Source organism: Antennarius striatus, chromosome 2, assembly GCF_040054535.1.
Source record: "Antennarius striatus isolate MH-2024 chromosome 2, ASM4005453v1, whole genome shotgun sequence".
NCBI lineage: Eukaryota > Metazoa > Chordata > Actinopteri > Lophiiformes > Antennariidae > Antennarius > Antennarius striatus.
Genome location: NC_090777.1, coordinates 26,841,084 through 26,865,284, shown reverse-complemented (window position 1 = coordinate 26,865,284; position 24,201 = coordinate 26,841,084). Strand labels below are relative to the sequence as shown.

Here is a 24,201-nt window from a genome sequence, read left to right as displayed (position 1 = left end):
TTTACTGAACAGATCTCTGATGCATCAATCAGTTGAGATCATCTGAAGTGACCTCGATGTGGATTTCATTTCTTTTGAAATGTTTTGAAATTCGTCCAGCTTTTGCTTTTACATAATACTCGGAAGTCTGACAACCACAAAGAGTTTGGTTTAAAAATGCATGTTTATAAAGTCTTTTGTTTGTACAATAAAATTTTTCATGTTTTTATTTTAATGTCAATGGACAATTCAGAGTGCTGTCTTCTACGTTACTGCTGTGTAGGATGTCTATTAGCGGTTAAAATCACATAAAATCACTTCAGCTCCACTTGGCTGCTAATGCATTTCCATTGAGATGAGCAGGACCGAGATTGCAATGCAGGCATGATGGGAGAGCAACACTCCTGCATCATTCATTACTTTAAACACACCATTCCATTTTAGACAAAATGTTGAATTGACAACGTAGTTGGTGCTTCTCTCTCCCGTAACGTCAAACTACTCATCCAAACCAAAGATAAAACAACCATCCATTTTCTTACAGAAAATACAGAAAATTTCCATTTACAGCCACTTATGTGCCTCGTGGGTTACGGGTCTGCTACAGCCAATCCAAGCCAGCTATGGTTGAAAGGCGGGGTACACCCCTGATGAGGTGCCAGCTCACCGCGAGGCCACATGAAAGACAAACAACCACTCACTGCTACGGACAATTTGGTGTGAACAAATCCAGAGAACCTGGAGAGAACTCATTGATATGCAGTCACACAGATTTCACCTATGGGTTGTGGGGAAGAGGTGAAAAACTGCATTATATTGGAGTGCAGCTGATGACAAAGTCTTCTGCTCCAATTTTACATGGATGTCAAATGTAACCCCTCTGTCTCCTATGGTCAAGATGGGTCTTGTCCTTCAGGTGCAGATAGTCTGCTGAGTCCTGCCCTGAGGAGTTTGAGTTACACCATTAGCTTGTGGAGAAGTTGTTTTGTCTCCTCAAAAACCAGACATTCCTTACTGGACTGAACTGCAACCTCTGTCTCAGGGTGTCTGTGGGCTTAAATTGTTCAGGGATGTTGTGTTTACTAAAGATCTGCTTCAGATTCTCTGAGGCCCCGGCCACATGAGATGATGGCTTTTTTCTGCCTGCTCTCCCTCATTCTGTGGTCCATTTTTGGTCTTTTGGTAGCTTTAACAATGTCCCAGTTGGGGCAGCCACATGTTTGGAGTGCGGTCTGTATGTGTTTCTTTTCCTTCCCCTCTGCAGTTGCTGGTACATCTCTGGCCTGATGGTGTCCTGATGATTTCTCTCTTTGCTTGACAGAAGACATTCCGTTGACTCCAATGTCCCTCGAGCGGGGGCCCCCCAACATAGAAGTGAGACCTGAGTTTCAATGACCCTCATTATGACTTTGATGTTTTCCAATATCTGGAACGAGCCACTCAGAGCTAAAGAATCCTCTTTGATGCGAGTCGACTTTGCTCCAAGCGTTTCCATCAAGTCCAGTTCAGTTTCTTCAGCACGTAGCTCTACTGTGACCTGAACGACCGAATGTCCACAGGTATATCATCGATGTCGCACTGTTTGATCAGGTCTGTTAACTCTGATAGTAGGTAGATGGATGGATACATATAAAAAGCATGTTATGGTTCAGTAGGGGACATGGGGGGATCAGCTGGAAGAAGCAGGGAGCAGATGAGATGAGGGAGGGAAAGCAGGGAGGCAGAAGATGGGCAAAGATGGTAGGACATTTAAAAACCTCTGGCACCAAACATAGCTCAGGGGGAAAAAAGCAACCATATGCTGCATGCACTTTGTCCTGAAGGTCACCATTATGTAACATAGGTAGCATCATGTGTAGAAATAAACAAGGAGTGTTTGATTTTTTTGGCACTGCTGACGACACCGTCTAATCACCACTTTTTGCAGCTCGGCCAATGCTGCAAAGTCCTTGCAATCATTTCCATGCCCCTAGGGCACACAAGGATCATTACTGGGCACCAAATATGGTGACAGGGAGGAAACACAGTGTCACATTACACAGAGTTCAAAAAGTCATGGCGATGAATTGACGCACACACTCTTATCTCCCCACAACCACCATCTGTAAAGCCGGTCTGGCTCCCGTGATAAAAACGTATGGCGCATACTGCAGGAAGAACTGGGACTTGTTCCTTTAGCCTCGAGGGGGGGGGGGGTCTCAGCAGGAAAGATTCTCATTCAAACCCACAAATGTCAGAATGCATTTACTGCACCCATTGGTATCATCCATTATGATATACCATAACAATTTAATGGGTTATTGATTCCGGTATTGCACCAGCATATACGCAAAGCCAGTATTAGATTTCCTGTTGATGAAATAGCAAATCTGTAAAAAAAAAAAAAGACTGTCCCATTGAACTGGACCGGGAATGCTGTCCGTATGGCATTTAGAAAAAAAACTTCCATTATCAAACTAAAACCATTACTGATTTTTTTTTAAAATAAAAATATTTCAACTTCTTTCTGGACCATTTATTTTATTTGGAACATGTCTTTCAGCCTCTGAGTTCAGACTGAAACAAGTGAAGCAATATATGAGCTGATCAATAATACCTGACTGCAAACATATGACTCACCAGTTGCCCCCTCCCATGCATAGCCTTTTCTCTGACTCTCAATTTTAAAAGCATCACTTTAAATATGATCCTATTGGATCAGTTTTGCAGAAACTACATTCCTCACCTTTGATGAGCCGATCTTCATTCACTTGTGAAAATGAGAGGCTGGTTCAAGAAGTCAATACTCACTCTTCCATTTAATTGAACTCAACTGTGGGTATGTGAGTGCTTATAGAAATCACGTACAAATGCTCCATCAAAACTGTGGAATTTTCTCTCTGTTTTTGCAGAGCAAATCCACCCAGTTGGTAAATGATAACCATATAGATGCAAGTCAGCAGAATAGCCAGCTATCGATGCTCAGCGAAGCCAAGCAGATGCTGGAGAGTGAGTACCGCCATCAAAGCTTCATCTCTTATAAATTTATTATCAGAAAGTAGAAAGTAGAAATTGTAAATATGTTCAGATACTACCTAAAATATAAAGGGTACTATGATCACATCAAATAACAGTTATTGACCTGTGATTTAAAGTCACTTTCTCCTAAATTTAATTTAATACAATTTTTTTTAGATGTCCTTCAAAACTCAGATAAGCAAAACAAACAAACATGTCCCAAATCACAAAAGGCTTGGAAAAAGTGGGTCAACAGCAAAGCAAAATTACATTTTTGTTCATGTGCTGCATAAAATGCTTTTACTGTAAGATGAGTTCTGTTCTCATTCACTGTGTTATCCAAAATTAATTCTAGACCTAAATGACTGCAGGCCTGAGTGTAAAGATGACGATCATAACCTGTGTCCTGCCTTAGGGAACTGCATAACACAAACTGGACACACACACACACACACACACACACACACACACACACACACACACACACACACACACACACACACACACACACACACACACACACACACACCTGAATACATACACACAGTATATCACTGACACCACACTATTTGATTAAGCATGTGAGCTGGGAGCTCATCAGTTATCTCACTTGTCCAGTGAAATCTGAGGGTTGCAGATTTTTTTTTTTCACGAATTGTACAGTACACAATAAAAAAAAATAGCACACAAATGATTTGAAAGCCTTTTTGTCCTTTAGGCTGCATCTTTTCCACCAACTCTAAATGAGGTCTCAAGAGATGTGTTCAAACGTGAACTGCTGCAGCTTACATGCTGGTTTAACGGACGGTAGCAACGCAGAGGGAGAGCAGAGAGAGAACGATAGAGGAAGACGATTGCACCGGTGACACAGAGATGGCCGGATCCGGGTCAAACCATCATGTAGGTGCAGGTTGTTGCAGCTCACAGATTAGCAGTCAAGAGTGAACTATGACTATAAAATTGCACCAGAAATTTTATGTGCTGGAATATTTTCTGCACCCTCCATAAAAAAAATCTGAGCAAACTTTTCTTCACCTTGACAAAAAAGAGGGAGGGGGTCGACTGTTGTGGGAAATACAAAGCAGCTCTCACAAGTCAAATGTAATGAATACGTGAGCCACCACATCTTTTCACTTTTTTTCTCTCCTGTCCCCCTTTTAGTCATCCTCAGCCTCTTTTCCTCAGATGATTTGTTTGTTTTTGTCATTCAGCAACCTCCTTTAGGCTCTCTCTGGAGTGCCGTGTAGTAGCTTACATGAGATTTCTTGTGATGTTTTCTGCTCTCCTCATTTATCAGATTGCACTCATTCAAAGTAAATTAACAAGGCCAGCAGGACTGGGTTGAAACATGAAATTACTAAACAATTTTGAAGTGTTTATAAAAAAGTTATTCAAACTTTAAATGCATGTCTGTCGCCCACTTTTCAGCTGCTCTACTTAAAGTAATGCTCTAAACTGACAGTGCTGCTCATACATTAATGGAAAAACAGCTCACTGTTACCATTAAACATAATGGTCCCAGGCTTGATTGAACAATATACGTACAGTCAATATGCAGCCCTCTATGGAGAAAGTAAAGTGGCTCCTGCTTCTGAACACTTTATACATAATTAAAAAATGAACGAGTGGAAACGCTGCAGCTTGATGCAGGATCACATAAGCAGGCAATACAAGTCTTGGGTTTTTCTACAAAGAGGATAATTTAACTTCTACAATAAATAAATAAATAAATAAACAAACAAACAAATAAATAAATAAAAGCACTTCCACTGGGAGGCCTCCTCGACATGATAAACGTTAAGTGCAGCGACTAAAGTAGGTGCAAAATTACCTTTGAGCCTTTAAAGCACAAATATCTTGAAATTAATGCCTTGCTTATCAGAATTTTTACATAATTCATCTTTTTTTTATATTGATGATGCAGAGAATATTCTTTAATATTCGATGGGTGTATGAAAGTTCGTTCCAGTCGTTCCCTTTGGACGTCCGTCAGAGGTATGGTTAAAACAATTCAACATACAAAAAGTTATCGGACATATAAACGACGGAATCTGCTTTAACTTTGTTTATGCGCGGATGAGCAGCCAGACGCGTTTCTGCCTTCTTTTTGCCTGTAGGAGATTTTCACTGCAGCTGTTTTACGCGCGGTGGCTGCATAGCGCGCATCATCATCCACCATCACCATCATCATCATCAGCACCACCACCAGCAGCAGCAGCAGCAGCATCACTAACGCGACAGAGAACGTCTATATCTCTTTAATCTCATATCGACGACTCTCCGTCATCAACAGGGATTAAATCGAGTGGTTGACGCGCATTTCATCCACCGCGCATTGAGTTTTCCCAGCGCCTTACCTTGACTTGTCGCTGTTTGGAGAAGTATGGGCGCCCCCCTCCCCACTTTCCAAAATGAAACTCTGGTCCTACTTGGTACCTGGACTCAATAATAAAAAATAAATAAAATAAAATAATCTTTCTTTGCTCGTGTACAAATAGCGTCAGAGAGGTGAACAACCCGCAGTTCTCCTGCCTTGCGTCTGACTGTCTGTTCTTCGGCGAGAATTAGTTTGCTTCTTTCTGACTGCCGCCCTCCCTCCCACTCACTCTCACTCATTCACTGTCTCCCACCCATGAGAAATATGTAATCTTTCACCCCCCCCCCCCCCCCACCCCGTTCTCTCTCTTTCTCTCGGTTTTGGTGCCTATAGCAGGTGGGCATGTTTGAATAATGTGAAATCATTACTAAAAGGTGCTGCAGGCTCGAATGTGAGCCCTTCAGCCGCTCCATCCCGACACTTCATTATTTTTAGTGGTAAAAAAGCAAAACCGTCTGTCAAAGGGTGGCTCTGGCTGTCCGGTGTGTGTGTGTGTGTGTGTGTGTGTGTGTGTGTGTGTGTGTGTGTGTGTGTGTGTGTGTGTGTGTGTGTGTGTGTGTGTGTGTGTGTGTGTGTGTGCGTGTGCGCCGGCAGCGGATTGGGAGTGGTCGGGATTAAACTGTGGGATTACACCTCATCATCCATCATTTCATCTCACACAGTGGAGCCACACTGATGGACAATGACATCATTCTTTCACATGTAGACAAACAGATTCCTGTAGGGTGAAGAGGAGAGGAAGAGGAGCAAGAAATGAGAGGATGATGACACTTCTCACCTCTTAGGTTTATCCACATAGATCTAATAGAGATCAGGGCAGAAGGGGTCACCAGAGATACAATATGGTCAGGGTGAGTCCGTGCGTGTGTGCGTGTGCGTGTGTGTGTGTGTGTGTGTGTGTGTGTGTGTGTGTGTGTGTGTGTGTGTGTGTGTGTAAATACATACATACAGCCAAGTCGGTGTGTTTGCCTTCACACTGACAGATGGCTGCTGTAATGACGCAGGAACTGGATTTCTGTGTCTGTGAGGTTGCATGCCTTTGCACATGCTTGTTACCAGACTGTATGTCTATCTCTCTCTTTCTCTTGCTGTGTGTGTGTGTGCGTGCACGTACAGTATGTGTGTGTGTGTGTGTGTGTGTGTGTGTGCGTGTGTGTGTGTGTGTGTGCACGAGAGAGAGAGAAACAGTGGGATAGAGCAAGTTGTGAGGCCATAACTCGCTCACTCGCTCGCTCACTCACTCACTCACTCACTCACTCACTCACTCACTCACTCACTCACTCACTGTACAGACTCATGGTTTATCTTTTTTGTCCAAATGCTTACAGTTCTATTCATAAGAGACCTTGAATCTGCTGCACCTTCCATTTGCTGAAAATGCCTCCATACAAAGGAGTGAGTGCGTGTGTGTGTGTGTGCGTGTGTGTGTGTGTGTGTGTGTGTGTGTGTGTGTGTGTGTGTGTGTGTGTGTGTCTATGTGTGAAAGAGAGACAGAGGGAAACAGACAAGACACAAGAAAAAAATAATCAATTGAAAGAACAACATCTTGATGTGCATTTTTAAAGATTTTCTATTTAAGATGATGAAGAATAAATACTTTTAACATTAAATATTATATTTATTTAAGTCAACCAGGGAAAAAGCACTGCATTTCATAAATTTGTCATGTTTTTTTTCTTCTTCATGGAAACCTTCAAAGGAATCAAGAGTATAGACGTGGTTTCAACACTGATGCAGACAATGATTTTTAAACCTGACATCATTAATTGAGTTCAAAGATGCGCTGGTCTCAGAGAGGTGTACTCTAAAACAAAATGAGGGTGTGTATTTGTCAGAAGAGAATCGGCATGGCACTGGGATGAGGAAAAAAAAGCAATGATATAGACACAAGCCCTGAGGCACCTGCTTCAAAATCAAAAAATGCATTTATTAATTAGAGATCTCATGTTTGAACAGAGCAGGAGTGGAATAAAAAATACTTTTGAATTCACAGATAAATTATCTGTCACAATCTGCTGGCTTTGGGGTATGCAGGTCTCTCCCCCGGCGCTGCTCATGGCTCCAACAGAATAGCAAAGTTAGAAAGTGTCACATAAATAATGCTAAAGTATTTGGGGAAAATTCTATCCTCCGAAAAAATAGGAACATATCCTTTAGTATTCATATGCAAACTTTTCCACTCAAAAACAACAACAACAAACAAACAAACAAAAAAGAAAAAAAAAACAGGTCCAGAAGGCAGGGTCCCTGTCAATAAATACACAACCAACCCGTTCAACTGGGATAAGTGAAAAACTCACAAAAAAACCAAAGTATTACATTCTAATGCTGGGGTTTAATGATCGCATATCAGGCATCATCAATGTGTATTTTCCTGACAATCTGGTATCATGGAGGTATCAGGTGGCCAAGAGACTGTGGTTATGCGTCTCTGAACTGACAAGGTGCAGAGGTGTGAGATGACCGATGTGTTTTATTGTGAATCATCAGCATGAGTCACTCTATTTCTAATGAGAAGTGCAGACCTTCACCGCTATGAGAGCTAATCTAAAAATCATACTATTAAAAAAACTAAAACAAAAAAAACTCCTTTGCTAAAAGTCTGTTGTACAGCGAGACAGACAGAAGAGGTCAACTAAACCGAGCCATTAAGCACAACAACTGTTTGGAAATTATTAAAATGCACTGTGGTTTGCCAGCTTGGAGCTCTCTGTGTGCCAAATGTGCCATTCGGAGGCAGAGAGCCTGAAGGCCAGCAGCCATCGGGCTCAGAGATCTGGCTCTCCTTCACCCACTTCATCACATCCTGCTTCCTCTTTCTTTCTCTCTCTAGAGTCACATGTTTTTATCTCCATTCTTTTGTTTTCTCTCCTCTCCCTTTCTGTCACTCTTGGCCTTGACTCAGTGGATGTGTATGTGCTCACACATGAATGCACGTTTGTTAGTTTAGAGACAGAGCAACTATAATAAACCTGGTGAATAGATTGAAAATCATTTGATGTTTTTTTTTAATAACCATCATCCATACTCAAGCATTCTTATTGTGTTTATGAACTGGTGTAGCCCCCACTGTTTGTCTTATCGCTGTTATTTAAATGTTTCTAATTGTAGTGCATACATTGAATAATGGTTCAATACATGGATTTACATGCAGATTTTTCCCTTAGAGGTTTAATTTAGAGTTAAATCCCTATCTATCCTTCTAGCACATATATTTTAAATTTGGCATCAAGTGATATAATGTTATTAGGGCTGTATCCGTGTATTGCAGTCCGTTAACATGCTGTTAATCAAAGCCTGTGTGGGAATGCATGTACACACATAAATCCGTTCACTCACCATGTGTTTTACTGGATTGTCTCCCACTTCCTATTGTCGGAAACTAACCCTCCCTTTTTCCCTCTGCCATCCTGCTCATCCTCTCTCCTCTCATCTCGCCTGCCTTCCTCTACCTCGTTCTGTCACTCATCAGAATGCTTCACTCAAACAAACTTCCCTTTTTTTTCTTCCATGCTTCTTTTTTTATTGTCTTTCCCCCCCATTTTCTCCTCCATTTATAAACACGTCTTTTCAATGCATCGTCCTTTCTTTTGTGCCCCCCCCCCCCATTGGGCTGCAGGCCAGTGTGGGTGAGAGGCAGGTTGTAATTACTTCACTCCTCCTGTGACTGCCAGAGTGAGGAAGATGAGGATGAAAAAGAGTGAAATAAAATAAAATTCAGCGATTACATATTCCTAAATATTCTATCCCTGTTTATTATTACTACAATCCTGCTCACATTAATACAATTACACGCTCCGTATGTCACCATAGATCCAGTTGATTTCATCTCCTGACAAGGTACTGTATGTCTGCACAGTCTAACAGTGATAAATAAAACAGTAAATGTAGAATAATTTCTCCCACATGCTTAATGTAGCATAGAAGAGCTGGCCTTAATTGGTGCAGCTATATTTGAGTTGCAATGTAGGGCGGGCAATGCCTCCTTGACTTCAGCAATGGGAAAATTTTGCATATATTTAAAAATCAATAGCATTTGGAATAAAAAAAAACAACAACTTCACAAGCCATAATGGAATTAGGATGAAAAGGAAAAACAGAGCGCACAGGACAGATCCACCGCTCGAGTCGATTGCATTTCATTAAATGTGTTTTCCCATCAGACTTGGGTCAAACTACAGTTTCCCTTTTTTTTCGACTGGTGACATCCAAAATGGCAGTAGAACTCATTATTTAAAGGTTGTAACAGACAGGGGTGGGGATTGGTTGAAGTTTCAGCTGAATGCGTCACAGTGAACATTCTCATTAATTACACAAACGTGTGTTGTCGGTGTTGACCATAGGCCAACTTGTAAATGCTATTCTTATCCTGCCTGATTAACAATATCTGCTGATATTTCCTCAGCTGTCCATGGTTCACCAATTATAGAGCACCTTCAACCTTTCCTTCCCCCCTTTTTTTTTCTCGATTGATCAGCAGTTTTTTAATGTCACATTTAAGAGATTTAAAATGATTATTAAATAATTAACTGTGAAAAAAAGTTTTCCATTGCATCCCTTTTCTCTCTGACAAATTCTTGTGTATTTACAGCATATGTTTGTATTAATTCAGAAGTTTCAGTGTGTGTGTTTGTTTATCTAGTATGACTTACATATTTGTGTGCCGCCGTGACAGAACCCAGGTCTGCTGGGATTGTTTGCACCTCGTAACTACGTACTCAGTATGTACTTGAACAAGAGCCCTCAGATGATGGCATATCCTCCAGAGTGCCTATGTGACTAATAGACTATTATCTCATGTGAATCAGCTGTGTGTCTCCAACAGCAGTTTAGGTTGCCATAGTGACAACAACTGATGCTAGTCACTCAGAGAGTGAGGGGAAGGAAAAGAAATGCTTAAATGTCTAGCCATGCAACAAATGAGACAATGGAGAAATGACACAGTTCTTTTTTTTTTTTTTTACATGACCTCACTATATGGGCATGCCAAGAAGTTGTTGGACAAATCCAAATATAATTTGTCTGAATTCACTTTTAAAATGTCAACTATACAGGCCATTAAACTTGGTCATTTATAATGAGATGTTTTGGGGCAGTTTGTCGTTGCTCCTGGATTTTGAAGTCAAAGCAAATAGTATAAGCGTACTTTTTATCCATATCCGCGTGAATCGAACCAGCACAAATTATAATAATGTAAAAATGCTCACCGTGAAGTGACAAATGTGGGAGTGAGTGTGATTCATTCACATCATTTTTTAAATTTCATTAAATTTAAGATCTGATTGAGCAAAAAAACGGATTAAGGAAATGATAAGAAAAACAAGTGCTTCTGAAAAAAGTGGGCATTTCTGCTAGATTTGGGTCCATGGCTACTTCCCAGAGTTCAATCGCCACTCATGAGATCTTAGGAACATGGCTAGTTAATACTACATCAAATAAAAATCAATCAATCAAAAATCTGATAGATCTAAAATGCGACAAACCAGGCTTTCCCATCCAACCAACACACATTAATTTTGTTTGAGTTTTACATGTAATGTTACTTCTCAGTCATTTTCAAACATCAAACCACACAACGTTCTCCTGGTCAGGATGTCCTGTGGTTCCAACATAACTTATAATAAAACTACACATTTTATTTGGAGTTAGACAGATGAACTGATAGATTATAATGGGTGACAGAACTTATATACGTTTAACTTGGTTCTAGACCCACCAAAAAACTTTTACCATCTTGACACAGGATCATGTCTAACACACACATGGTCATACAAAACAGATAAAAGAAATAAAATAACTAGTGCTGAGTTTGTAAAAGTAAACAGTTTTCACATTGAGTAGAATGGTGTGAGAAGAGGGCGACTGAATGTTGCTGGTAACCCCGCTTTACAACTAGGTTGAGTATTTTAAGCTCAGACAGAATGAATCTGAAGCCCTGTGGGGGCTTCTGGGAGTTAAATTCAAGGTCCACAGGAACCAAAAAAAGGAATGGAATAAAAGTTGGGACAGTAGCGATTAAACTGGAGGTAGTGCAGGTGGTCTCCAGGTTCCTGAGGTTATTATTAAGAATGTTTCCAAGGACACCACTGATAATTTAGGTCAAACTATTTCCTCTTCCTCTTGAGATGTAACAAGGTCATGAAAGAATGGACTTAGAGATATTATATCTCTGACATTCAGTTTGAAATAAGTTGCTGCTGCTTTAAGGGAGTCAAGAACATAGTAAACTGTTTGAGATCAGAGAGAAAAAAGCAACACATCTTTTTATTAAGTAGATGTCACATTTCATTGTCCAAACGTGTTAGCAATTGGTGTGAGAAGAAACTACACCGGCTGTCCGTCCTTAGAAACACACGCTATAGTTTTTAATTTCATTCATCGGGAAGCTTAACAGTCCTTCACAAGTCCACAGTTATCCCTTGTGTCCTCTGTCAAACAGGCGAACCTCTACAGTACTCTTTGTTTGCGGCTCTCTCTCTAGCTGAAGAGGTCCTTGCCTGACCACTTACATGTCCAAGGAAGCAGCTTGTTTGCTGCCACCTACGCAGTGGTGGGAAGCACTGTACATCCATTCTGACAGGCTTACTGTAATTGTAGAGAAATACCTGGAATTGTTTTCAATCTATTTAATACTTTTAACATCCTGCCCTGCAAACTTAAAATACTAATACAAAAGATAAACAAAATACTGTCGGCTTAGTCACCCAGAAATAAATAAACTTACATATTATTTATTAGATCATATATATTACAACTAGCCACACTCCATACCACTTTTTTATTTGATGAAGTAACATATTTGAAGTCACACATCGTTCTGTATGTTCACTTTTTGTACTATATACAAGACAGGACATATATGCATAAGAACACATTTTAAACGGTACTTTTGCTGTTATAAAACCAAATGACAAATTGGCCTGCTATTTTCATCACTGTGTGAACAGCTGTCTCGAAGAAGCATGTTTTCAAAGCTACGCAGTTTGATGACAAATCAGCCAGAAATTATTCAGTGAAAAATACAACAAACCCCAAGCCTCTGGACTGAGGACAAAATGTATTCCCTAGTCAGTTGTATCTGGTCATGATCATTTTACGTCTCTCAGACTGAGCGTTTAGTTTTCGGTTAATGACCCCACCTCACCTCACGGGGTCTGAAAGTTAATACTTCACATAGGTGAGCTATTGGCCTGTCAGTATTTTTGCAGTGGCTTGTGGAAAATGTGATGAGGGCATCAAAAGACACATCAGCACAGCATGCCACTCATGAGCCGAAACCAAACTTGTGTTCTTGTGGCATCTACTGGTCAACTGGAGGAACAGCAGGAGTGGGTGGGAGAATTCCTGATTGAATTCCATGGTATTAAAAAAAATAAATTTATATATATATATATATATATATATATATATATATATATATATATATATATATATATATATATAAATAAAGGTTTGACTTGAAGAAATTTAAAAGATGATATATTGCATGTCTTTCTGGATACCTTGGCTTTCATTCTACATCAAAAAAAAAAAAAAAAGAAATACAAAGGAACATCAAACTGCTCCCTCAGTTTGGTATCTTAAAGATTTTTTTTTTTTATTTGAAGAAAATGCCAATAGTTTATCTCTCAGAAAAATATGTGAACAAAGAAAGCCAAGGCAACTTCAAATGCTGATACTTAATTCCTGTTTAGGCAGCACTTTCAAACCCTGAGCCAAAGATAGGGGGGGGGGTACCATCAGTAAGAGCACAAACCGCTACCAAAGACCAAACATTTGAAGGGTTTATGGAAGTTCTTCTTCATGTTTGATTGACATTAGTTGGGGTTTTTTTTATTATGCTAACACACAAATACAGTGAACCAGTCACATAACCTTCTTGGCAAAGGTGATCAAATTCTAAATTTTTATGGATTGATCACGCTTATAAGTTTTTTTTAATTGATTAAGAGATTGAAAATAAGAACTGCCTGAATTTATCAAAGGGAATAGAGCAGGTCACATTCAAAAATGCTACTGGCTGAAACATTAGTGCCATACAGTATTACAGTCTAAGTTTATTATTTAATGACTTTTGAATATTTTTTTGTTGCTTATTCTTCAATCACAATACAGACATGGTCACAAATTCACAGGGTTATAAAATGCAAAAGAGTGAAAATATTCAAGTCTGGAGGCAAAATGATTTCACATTTCAGTCTTGTGTGAAGGTCACGATTAAAACAGTAGCCTCATTCAACAGCAAAGAAAGGGGTGTGGCTGATCATACACAAACTGAAAAACCATTCAAGTATTCTTATCGCTTAAAGAGGAGGTTCTTCAAGACTACATAAAGGTGATACTTGCTTCCAAAAAGCATCTGGCACAGTAAAAGAGTTCTCCTGCTTCCACACCTATGAGTTTGCGGCAGAGCTCCCGGTGTCTTCAGCAGCTTTGTTTCCGCTGTGATGAAGGCTGATGTGTTGAGTCATTTCCTTGCGGTTGGTTGCGGAGTGGCCGCACTGTACACACCTGTAGCGTCCTTTTGTGTGCTCCCAGAGGAACCGTCTGCTGTAGGCAATGCCTAATGTGTGAAAAGACAGATTAGATTAGTATATTAGATTAGATTAGCTATCCTTTAATGATTCCAAACTGGGAAATTCACAAGATCAATGCACACTGTATAACTGCAACTGCATATAAGACGTTCAAATTGAAAATGTCATTTCTCGATGAACAAACTGACTTAGATACACAAAACATACATTCATTCTGTCATAAAAGAGTTGCACCACTCTAACAGAGGTGGAGATGGAAGGTAATGGAGTAATAGCTTCCTGAGCAGAGTATGAAGCCAGTGTTGTGTTGTAATTTGATTTTTGTGTGTGTAGAGATTAGACAGCCAGGATTTCTTGGGCAAACATTAGTAGCTTCCCATCTTCTTCCAATCTGTTCTCAAAGTAGAAGTTTAGTAAGAAAATGTCTCAAAATACTGTATATCTAAACACAGTTTGGTGAGCACTGTGTGTTAAGATGGTTTCTTTTTTCCACATTTGAATTTAGTTGAATCGAGTAAACTACACACACATTTATTGTATTGTTCTTAGTATTTAAATGTTATATCCTGAAAGTTCTATTTTAATGGGAAATTTCTGGCTCAAGAAAGGATTAATTATTAAAATATATTCAAGTGTGGTGGATTTTAAATGTACTGTATTCATTTAAATTGATTAAACAATGCAGTATATATCTCAAATGTACACAATATCCTGTTTCTTCTTGCCTCTAGTGTATGCCCTGCAGTATTTATGAGTCACACAGAATTTTCTATGTTATTGAACTGATGCTTTGGGTCCCACAGCTGCCTACACAGAATCAGAAGTAGGGTGCCTTAGTCTAATGTTTTATGCAATTATGATGATAATTTCAGTACTGTGATTGACTTCACGAGGAGTGAAAGTGAATGTGTAGCCACATCGGATAAGTAACAGCCGTGTGCTCTCGGGTGAGAAGATGCTCACCTGGATTCTTCTTCCAAACAGCTGAGGATGCCGGAGGAGAGTGAGGAGCTGATCCAGAAGATCTGGCCTGTGTCTGGTGCTGACTGTGTGCATCAATGGGCTCCAGAGGTATTGTCTGGCTAATAAGGGTACGCAACAGAGGCAGATCAGGGGATTGGTGGTTGACTTGAATCTGGGGAGCTGCTTCTGCAAGCTGTTGAGGAACAAGCTGGGGTGGGGAAGTCTCCTGCTTTGACAAGAAAGACGAGCCTTGCAGAGACTGGACAGCTGAATCTGTCTGCGAGACAGCAGCAGGGAAGAAACTGGCTGGGTTTGGTGTTTGAAAGGGTAATTCCTGGTGTGGAGCCACAGAGTCCTGAGGTGGGGGTTTCTTGTCTGTGGTCATGGGGGTAATGCTTGAGTTGGTTACAACAGCAGGAGGAGGAAGCATAGGTTCAGCTGGCTTGGCTTTGCCCCGTGGCACTTTGGAGCACGTGTGAAGGTGAGTCAGAAGGCCACGGTAAGATCGCAACTTAGTGCGACAATTCTCACACCTGAAGAAAACAAAGGAGTTACATCACTCAGTTTGTTTAGTCGTGAACACACAGCATCTCATCTAAGAATTTGGGTACACTAAAAAAACCCCAACTCACAAGAAATATATGTTGGGTTTGTGGTGATGCCTCATATGCTCCATCAGTTCCTTCATGTTAGGGTAAGAGCCATTGCAGCCCACAGTAGAGCACAGCAGGACTTTTCCTGCAGAGAAAAGACAATGTAAGGCTGAGTAGATGAAGATGTCTTCAGCAGGTAAAAGCGGTGGAGCAGAAAATAGCATATTATACAGATTTCCAATACCCTCAATTTCTACTTACTCCTCCATCTCCGATCAACTGCTTAGCTCTATGCCCCTCTGACTTGATTTTCTATGTTTAATACCAAACTTAGCTGTACCCAATGAAGAAATATACATAGCTTGCAAGCACAGGGGCTAAAATAAGCATCAGTTTACATCTTTGTTTACACCCTCTCTTATTGTCTGTTATCATTACATCCCGCTTCAAAGCGGTGATGTATTGTAATTGTCAGCATTCGTGTGTTTGACCGTTAGTCCACCATTGCAGATAGAAAGATGAAACAAAATGCACATTACTCGGGCGACAAAGGGGATGAAAATGAGATGATGATCTTGGACCTTGAGAAAACTAGGTCAAGGTCAAATTGCAACTTCTGTACATTCAGGAACCGGATAAGATAGAAAGACGAAGGAGAAAGCCAGTGCAAGACCGTTGATCAAAGCTACTGCTTTGATCTATGAAAGTAGATCAGAGCAGTAGTATATCTGTATCAGGGACGTGTGGTCAGGGGACACACTCTGCGGCACAGGAAAGGTGACGACATGTCTTCAAGTCGTGTACGTTACATGGCATAAAGTCAAACATCTCATCTGGCTTCTGCTGAGACGTGTGGCTCCAGGACTTGGAGCTCACTCACCAGGGAGAGACTGCGCCGAGATCTCGTGGTCCTTGATGTGGCTCTCCAGAGCGGCCGTGTCTGCGTACACTCGCTTACAGCCGTACAGGGGACAAGGTGTCCTATTTTTTACTGAAATAGAAACACTGATGTTAATGAAACGCCGCTAACCCTTAATTATATGCTGGGAATAAATGACGTTAATAGGAAATCAGAAATTGAACTGATTACAATGCTAGCTAGCTAACTGGCTAGCTCAGTCACGTAGGCTATCGTAGAACGAAGTGGGATTAAAATTGTAGAAAATATTGCATGCAGCTACAAAATAAGAAATAAATTCTGAACCTCTGTTTCCATCTTCGGCTGTTTGGAGGACTTCACTATTTGCGGACATCATAGTAGCAGGGTGAACAACTGATCGAAATATTCTACACAAAATCAACAGTAATACGAGCTGTGGGATCTAAGAACCAATGAGGCGTCTTAGCACCGGCGGAAGTGACGCACCCGGAATTAAAAAGAATATTTACGTGGTTTTCATGGATAGCAGTCTTTACTGCAATTAGTGAAAAGTACAAGCCTTTTTAACTAACGCATTTTCAAAAAAACCCTAATGCTGATATTTAAAAGTGTAAACCTCAGGGAAGTATCAAAAGGTTCAAACACAAAATATATGTACTTTTTTAAATAAATGATTATACTGTAGTATGGAATAAGGAAAGTTAACTGTGATCACAGTGTCACCAGAAGGTTTACTGGGACGTCGCTAGATTCATTTTAATTTATGGAAGCATATATACAAAATCACGTGCAAGTAGTTAGTCTTTATTTTTTAGAAATTCGAAAGTCCGAAAGAGACCAATGAAAACTGACGTCTTTCCCAGCATGCCGCGCGGTTGTGTATTTAACATTTACTTTATGGTAAACCTATTAAATCTACTTGCAGAGCTGTGTAATATCACGATTAGCTTTTTCTATCACACGCAGCTCCATAAGTTATAGGAGATAAACAACTATTATCTGCACCAGTATATAAAGGTAACCAGATTGTGACGGCTTTATATCTATTCCTATATACTACTTCCGTCCACGTGGGTGGAAGCTCATTGTAGAGGTCACATGCTGAGTGCTCGTCACTCTACCAATCACCTCGGGGAAGGTCTGAGACAAGAGCCAATGGTTGCCCTTGCAGGGCATCACCTGACAAAGGTGAGCGAGTGAACAGAAAGCATGGGTCTGCGCATGCGGTCTTAAGCAGGAGAAGCTTGGTGGCGCAATTTAACAGCACCACCGGCGGATGTGACGCATGTCGACTTGGAATCGCTCGCGGCTGGCGAATGAGTGCGATGTATGAGGTGGAGCACGTCTCCAAAACCCAATTCAGACTACTCTCCTCCCAACATTTTAACTTGAGTTCTAATTTGTTGGAACTTTATATTGATTTTCAAATTTTCAATCTAATGCTGAGTTGATTATTTTTTGCTTTTCATCGACCTGGATGACTGAGACACATGTTCCTGGATGACTGACTACATATGTTCCTATTATCGATCAGCCATTCCATAAGTGTTGTTCAAAAGTATTTAAGCATTTTTTTGTGTGCTGATCTTGATGATTAAATACATAATAAAAAAAGCAATAATTATAAAGTCATAATAATATCGATGATAAAACCATTCATAAAAAAATCCAATAAAAAATAATCCAATAAAGCAAGTGAAAGACATTAAAATACTCCAGATTTCTTGATGAGAATACAAATATACAGGGAGGGATTAATAATAAGAATGCTGCATCAAATGGAGAAATTTATATTTTAGAAAAAGTATCAGTGGATCTACCACTTACACCAAATCTACCTCAAAATGTCAGTTTTTTGGCACATGCCCCTCATATTTAAAGTCAATTCAAACAGTTTATGCATAATGTCCCTATTTGGTAACGCAAAAGTAAATGAAAGATCAAGCCTAAAAGCCTAACTTTGAAAAAAAAAAAATATTCATGTATACATAAGAAAACGGAAAGCTTTCATTTGATAAAACACCTTTGCTACACTACTTATCGAGTGTTCTTATTTTCTGCTTCAAAGGTTTTTGGTGTGAAAATTCATTTCCTTTTAAATTATGGGACATAATGGTCAGAATTAAAACCAAAGACACACACCACTCATAAAATTACTCTTCCATGATACATCACTCATTCTTACAGTTTCCGTCGAGTAGTTATGTGAAACATGCCTGGCCAAAATCTTCTCAAAAATACCCCACATTTGTCTTTGTTTCCGGATCGACACCTCTTATCGGTGGTATATTACTGTATATAAGACACACTGCCATAAGTATTTTATACGTCAGGTAAGTTACACAACTCCACGAACACTGGCCCATCCCACCTTCCATAGGTGTTCTTTTCTTGCGCGTCAGGTCGGCAGACGCCCGGAACGTCCATTCATTCCTGTGCAGTGGGAAAGAAGGCGCTTCTAACTTTTAGCGCATCATTTCATCCTCGGCTCAAATTCAAGGTAGAACATCTTTTGCATGTTTTAGTGGGACATTATCGAGCTATTGTGCGAAAAAGGGTTTTAAAATGATAAAATGTGCAACTTTTTTTTTTTTTTTTTTTGGTGAGTGCATGAGGCACCAGGACAGACAGTTACCTATAGAAATCCTTATTTTCTGCTACTTAAACGAATGATATGATTGTCTTATTTGCAAAGAAGTGTAAATGTAGAATTATCGGACCAAATCATACAGGTTTTAAACTTTTTTTTTTGAAGATTTTCAAGATTGCATCATCCCCAGTCGGACCTCTTCCGATGTCAGATAGACATTCTGTTTTGACAAATTCAGGACTAAGAATTCATTTGATAAATAATTCCACCTTGAATTGTGTTGGTGTTTTTTTTTTGTAACTTAATTTGTCTGAAATCTAGAAATTTATGAAGATAAAGAATGTTAACCCCTCCCATACCACACCCCCTAAAAACTGCTCACTACCCACGGCAATATGCTCTTTGTCTGGTTTATTATATAGTATTGGTACTCCCAACCCACTGCTATTGCTTATGCAATGCTATTTATGTTTGTCTCCATTTTTTCCTGCTGTTTTCATGTTATTCTAATATCAAATGTAAAGTATCTTATTATTCCACTTTACCTTTATTTTCTGGTGCTATAAACATCAGAGTGATCTAGTCTAGAAAAAGTCTCACTCTTGGTGTTTTTATTTGATCGTACCGACTGTATCTTGCTACTGCCGCTGGACTTGATTCTGTCACGTAGGCCCGTTTATTATTGAGGCTATTTGGATTGTGGTTTCATATCAACATGGGAGACACTCTGGTTCCATTTGTTGGCAGTGGTGCAGTGGGTGGAGAGTGATGTCAAATTTATCCCTGGATTCACAGGGCTGGACTTGCCTGTCTTTATATAACCCCAACTTTCCTTCCACTCTTGTCTTGCTCAGTGTCTCAGGGACTCAGCCTTCTCTCCCTCTGCGGCCTCCTCCTCTGTGCTGACCAACCATTGCACTCACATCCATCGAAAACCATGGCCCAACAACAACCTATCAGGTAAGAACTTGCTCTGTGAGGATTACACCAAAGCCTCCCAGCATGAATACACAAAGTGATCTGAAAAGAATATAGGAATAGGTTAAAGAATGTTTGATTTGGTTAATCCTCTTAATGTCATGCAGCAAACAGGTTCCTGCTTGGCATTTCTGCTAGATCAATAGAAATAAAAAGTATCCTCAGGATGTGTAATATCTGCTGTTCACATTTGTGTTGTTTGAACTACTCTGTCTTCAGGTTATTTTTGGGTGAGCAAAATTTCTCCATGACTGTCACTCTATACTCAGTTCCTTTCCAATTCTACTGTTTGACATACAATACAAGATAAAGTTTGAAAAGCCTATTGAATTTTGTAGCAATGATGTGCCACTACTTGCTCTACTTAAGGTGAGAAATGGAATGAGTGTTATATTTGTTTTGTCTGTTTTGACAGTCTCCCAGCCAAACTGATCAATGGAGGGGTTGCAGGCATCGTAGGGGTTACCTGTGTTTTCCCAATTGATCTGGCCAAGACACGTCTGCAGAACCAACGCAGCGGGCAGCATCTCTACAAGAACATGTAAGAACGGCACCCTCCAAAACAAAAAAGTAGTGTTTAGTAACTCTGATTTCATATATACAAAAACCCAACCTTTCATTTTATTTAAGATTTTTAGCATCTAATGGAAGTTAAGGGTCAGTTTTTATAATCACTTTTCATGGATACATGTGAGGGAGTTAATGGATCAGTGATGGTATTGGTTTTTTTTACCTTTTCTTTTTTTTTTCAAAGATTTTGGCTCAGCAAAGGGTGTGTAGTGGAAGTTGGAATGTCCTATATTGAAAAGTGAAACATGTCTATGTATAGTATGCAAACAGAAACTGGGGCAACCGCCTTTGATAGAACATCTGTCTCCTTTGTTCTGTCAGGTTGGATTGCTTGATAAAGACAGTTAAATCGGAAGGCTACTTCGGCATGTACAGAGGTAAGCTTGGTCCCTGATGTGCCTGTTCAATATTATACTAATAGAATATTATGATCGTCCTGTAGATGTATTAGCCAGTGATGTACTTTAATTGTTCAACCAGTATGTTTGAGATTCCGCAATAAGATGGTGTCTTTCCTTTTTTTAATCCATGGCCTTTTATTAATTGAGCTATTTTGTCACTATTTGTCACAATCTGCTATCAAACAACTCACTGTGGGTTATTTTAGAGTCAGTTTGTTTAATTTGTATGTTTAATTAGATTAAAGATTCACATGAGCTTGCTATAGCATACTTGCTATTGCAGGTGCTGCAGTAAATCTCACCCTAGTGACCCCAGAGAAGGCCATCAAACTAGCTGCTAATGATTTCTTTCGCCACCAGCTGAGCAAAAATAGGTAGGTTTTTAAATTTTAAGGAAACTGACAAACTGTACTGCAATAATGTACTTTTTTTTTTTTAAAAAGCCATTGTCCTTGTGTCATCAGTGGCAGGTTGACTGTGTTCAAGGAGATGTTGGCAGGCTGTTGTGCAGGAATGTGCCAGGTCATTATTACCACACCGATGGAAATGCTCAAGATTCAGATGCAGGATGCTGGCAGGCTAGGTATTTATAAGGATACCAGTAGAATTGATTACCATATGATAATGTTACCTTTCACACCATTGTGAAACTGCCTTGTGTGTCCTGTATTTGCCAGCGGCCCAGCAGAGGGTGATGCCCTGTGTCGTTTTGAAGATGGGGGGGACCAGCGCTGTCCTGAGCCGTTCCTATAACACCACCCCTGCGTCTCAGGTCATGCGAGCGTCTGCCACAGAGATCACCAGAGAGCTGCTGAGGACCCAAGGAGTCACAGCACTGTACAGAGGACTCGGAGCCACGTTACTGAGGCAAGACGGGATCGAGATTTTTGCTCTTGCTCTTGTTTCTCCATCTCTGCTGAACAATTTTGTAATGTAGTTAACATGTTTATTACCTTTTCAGGGACATCCCATTCTCTGTTGTGTATTTCCCTCTTTTTGCACATCTTCACCGGCTCGGCCAGCGTTCATCTGATGACCCATCTGTGCCCTTCCACTGGTCCTTCATGTCTGGATGCTTGGCTGGATGCATCGCCGCTATAGCCGTCAGCCCTTGTGATGGTGAGTGATTCAGTCTATGAAGACTGGTCAATGTGTTGGGAGCTGAACATCAGTTTTATTTAGCAATAGGTACATACTGTATATTCATATAATGTCATTCTCTAGGAAAATAATTTATGCTGTTTACAGTGGTAAAGACAAGGCTGCAGTCACTCAGAAAAGGCGTTAATGAGGAAAACTACAATGGCGTGGTCGACTGTGTCAGGTAAATGACTGAAACATGTGTCATCAAACTTGCTGTTCTCTCATCATATGATATGAAGAAGTTACACGGTTATTTAAAAAAAATAAAAAAATTCAATCTTGCAATCTTTCTTTCAATGCAGAAAGATCCTGAGAAAGGAGGGCCCCAGAGCTTTTCTTAAGGGAGCAAGTTGCCGTGCCCTGGTTATCGCCCCACTCTTTGGCATTGCCCAGGTTGTGTACTTCGTTGGAGTTGGAGAGTACCTGCTGGGGTACGCCCCATACAACCTCTATTCTCCATAAACAAGCCCTTTATTAGCCTTTTTTGCAGCTTCATTAAATTGGAGGCAGCTGTGCCCTGGCCATACTCATAGACCCAGCTCTCTATTACTGTGTACCTTCTTTGTTTTCAGAGGCTTTAACATGAAAACACTAAAGGGGACCAAAAGAGATGATGTTAAATTCAGACGGTTAACATGATGCCTTATTTTAGAGATGAAAATAGAAACATCCTCACCTTTTAAATGGGAGATTGACATGGCCTCGCCTTTTAAAGGCTACAGTTGAAATTCGAAAGAAAATTATAACTTCCTGCATTGACTGGATAGTCTGTGGTACATCAGTGGATACGCAGATCAAAATTCACTTCACTCCTGTGGCACCAAAGCTTTGACCCTGTTGCAAAAAACTTAACCTCTACTACTAAATGTGTCCCATATCAGTTACCCTGATATGCATATTCAATCTTTGCACCCAGTGGGTTACTTCTGTTACATGGTGTTACTAGAAACCTTACGGTTCCAGGCAGCACCGAAATTCAAATGTACTTGAATACATTGAATCCTGTTTTAAAGGATTAAATTTGAATGCTTGAATTCATGTATAGAGTACTCATGTTTTAAAAGCAAATGTAAATTATCTCTTAAAAGTGTCGTCTTTGACAACCTGCCTTTGAATCGGTTTTGAACGAGAAGCCTTTTTTGGGATACAGTGTTGTTTTAAAGTACTGTTGCAAGGGGTGACTTCTCATGCAAGTTAATTGTTGGCTTCATTTGCACTGCATAATTTCGGCTGCACGATTGTGGCAAGACCTAGATCCTTTCTTTCTTGCAGTCACTTATAATTTTAATGCAGCTGTAGTTGAAGTCAGTGGAAAGATTATTTGTAAGACCTTTTTAATGGGAATGTTGCTTGAGGGACCAAGCATTTTCCAAAGTGTACACAACCTACAAACTTTCTCTCAAATAATTTGGATTTCTGGCTAAGCAAGTTTTCTTTTTAGGGATGGAGGAGACACACAATATGTACCATTTTATTGCAGAATAGAATGCAGTATTTGCTTGTACTCTCTATTCCTAAAAGAATTCATGGGTTGACGTACTTTTAACAGTTTTACAGTGTAAACATTCTATATGTTTTCACTTTTCTAAAGCTGTTAAAGGTAGACTCAACATTTTAAAGCTTTATAAATTTAAAAACAATCAATCTCATCCAACTGAGATTACTTTTAAGTTTTTGAATGATACATGTAAATACAGATTTCTAAATACTGAATAAATATTTTTAAATACATTGTTTACTTGTGTTGCTTGACTAATATTGATCAAACAGATCTGTGGTGAAGTCATGATTTTTCCAGAGGGGTTAATGAAAATAGCAATAGGTTTACGTTTAATGGTTAGAAGCTTTTCTGATGCAAGCTTTGAAGATGTTAGCCCACCCCTCTACACATACATCAGTGGCTTAGACATGTCAGCAGTGGGAATACTCCTGCTGCGGCGTTGGAGTAATTGTACCCTGGTTGGTCAGGAAGCCTCTTCTGCATTGCACACATAACTATCCCCTCAACTGAATATGCAGCTGTCCTGTATGCTCAACTGCGGAAAGATGAAACTCGCGCAACTAACCTGGCAACCCACCAACTTGCATGTGTATCAGATACAAGCAGCTGGGAGGAACAACATCCTCAAAACCTAAATAAACACCCAGTAACTTCTGATTCAAACTTTTAGGATCATTAATTAAGCAACTTTG

General features: G+C 39.9%; 3 protein-coding genes across 3 annotated transcripts in view; 1 reads left to right on the top strand and 2 right to left on the bottom strand.

The window, feature by feature from the left end:
- Positions 1–5,470, bottom strand: part of camkvl (CaM kinase-like vesicle-associated, like) — a 37,493-nt gene extending 32,023 nt beyond the window's left edge. The window contains exon 1 of the mRNA XM_068337055.1: positions 5,334–5,470. The gene's annotated coding sequence lies outside the window, so the exon portion shown is untranslated. The remainder of the gene's footprint in view (positions 1–5,333) is intronic.
- A 7,377-nt stretch (positions 5,471–12,847) lies between these two features.
- Positions 12,848–16,789, bottom strand: znf414 (zinc finger protein 414). Its single transcript, XM_068341367.1, has 5 exons — positions 16,651–16,789; positions 16,327–16,437; positions 15,486–15,591; positions 14,854–15,386; positions 12,848–13,916 (listed from the first exon to the last, which is right to left on the bottom strand). Exons 1-5 carry the CDS (start codon positions 16,700–16,702, stop codon positions 13,747–13,749), a joined length of 972 nt encoding a protein of 323 aa, XP_068197468.1. The 5' UTR covers positions 16,703–16,789; the 3' UTR covers positions 12,848–13,746.
- Positions 16,790–18,723: 1,934 nt separating this feature from the next.
- Positions 18,724–23,739, top strand: LOC137608988 (mitochondrial glutamate carrier 1-like). Its single transcript, XM_068335679.1, has 10 exons — positions 18,724–18,826; positions 19,771–19,876; positions 20,310–20,435; positions 20,786–20,841; positions 21,149–21,239; positions 21,330–21,448; positions 21,543–21,732; positions 21,827–21,984; positions 22,114–22,189; positions 22,311–23,739. Exons 2-10 carry the CDS (start codon positions 19,854–19,856, stop codon positions 22,468–22,470), a joined length of 999 nt encoding a protein of 332 aa, XP_068191780.1. The 5' UTR covers positions 18,724–18,826; positions 19,771–19,853; the 3' UTR covers positions 22,471–23,739.
- Positions 23,740–24,201: the final 462 nt, after the last annotated feature.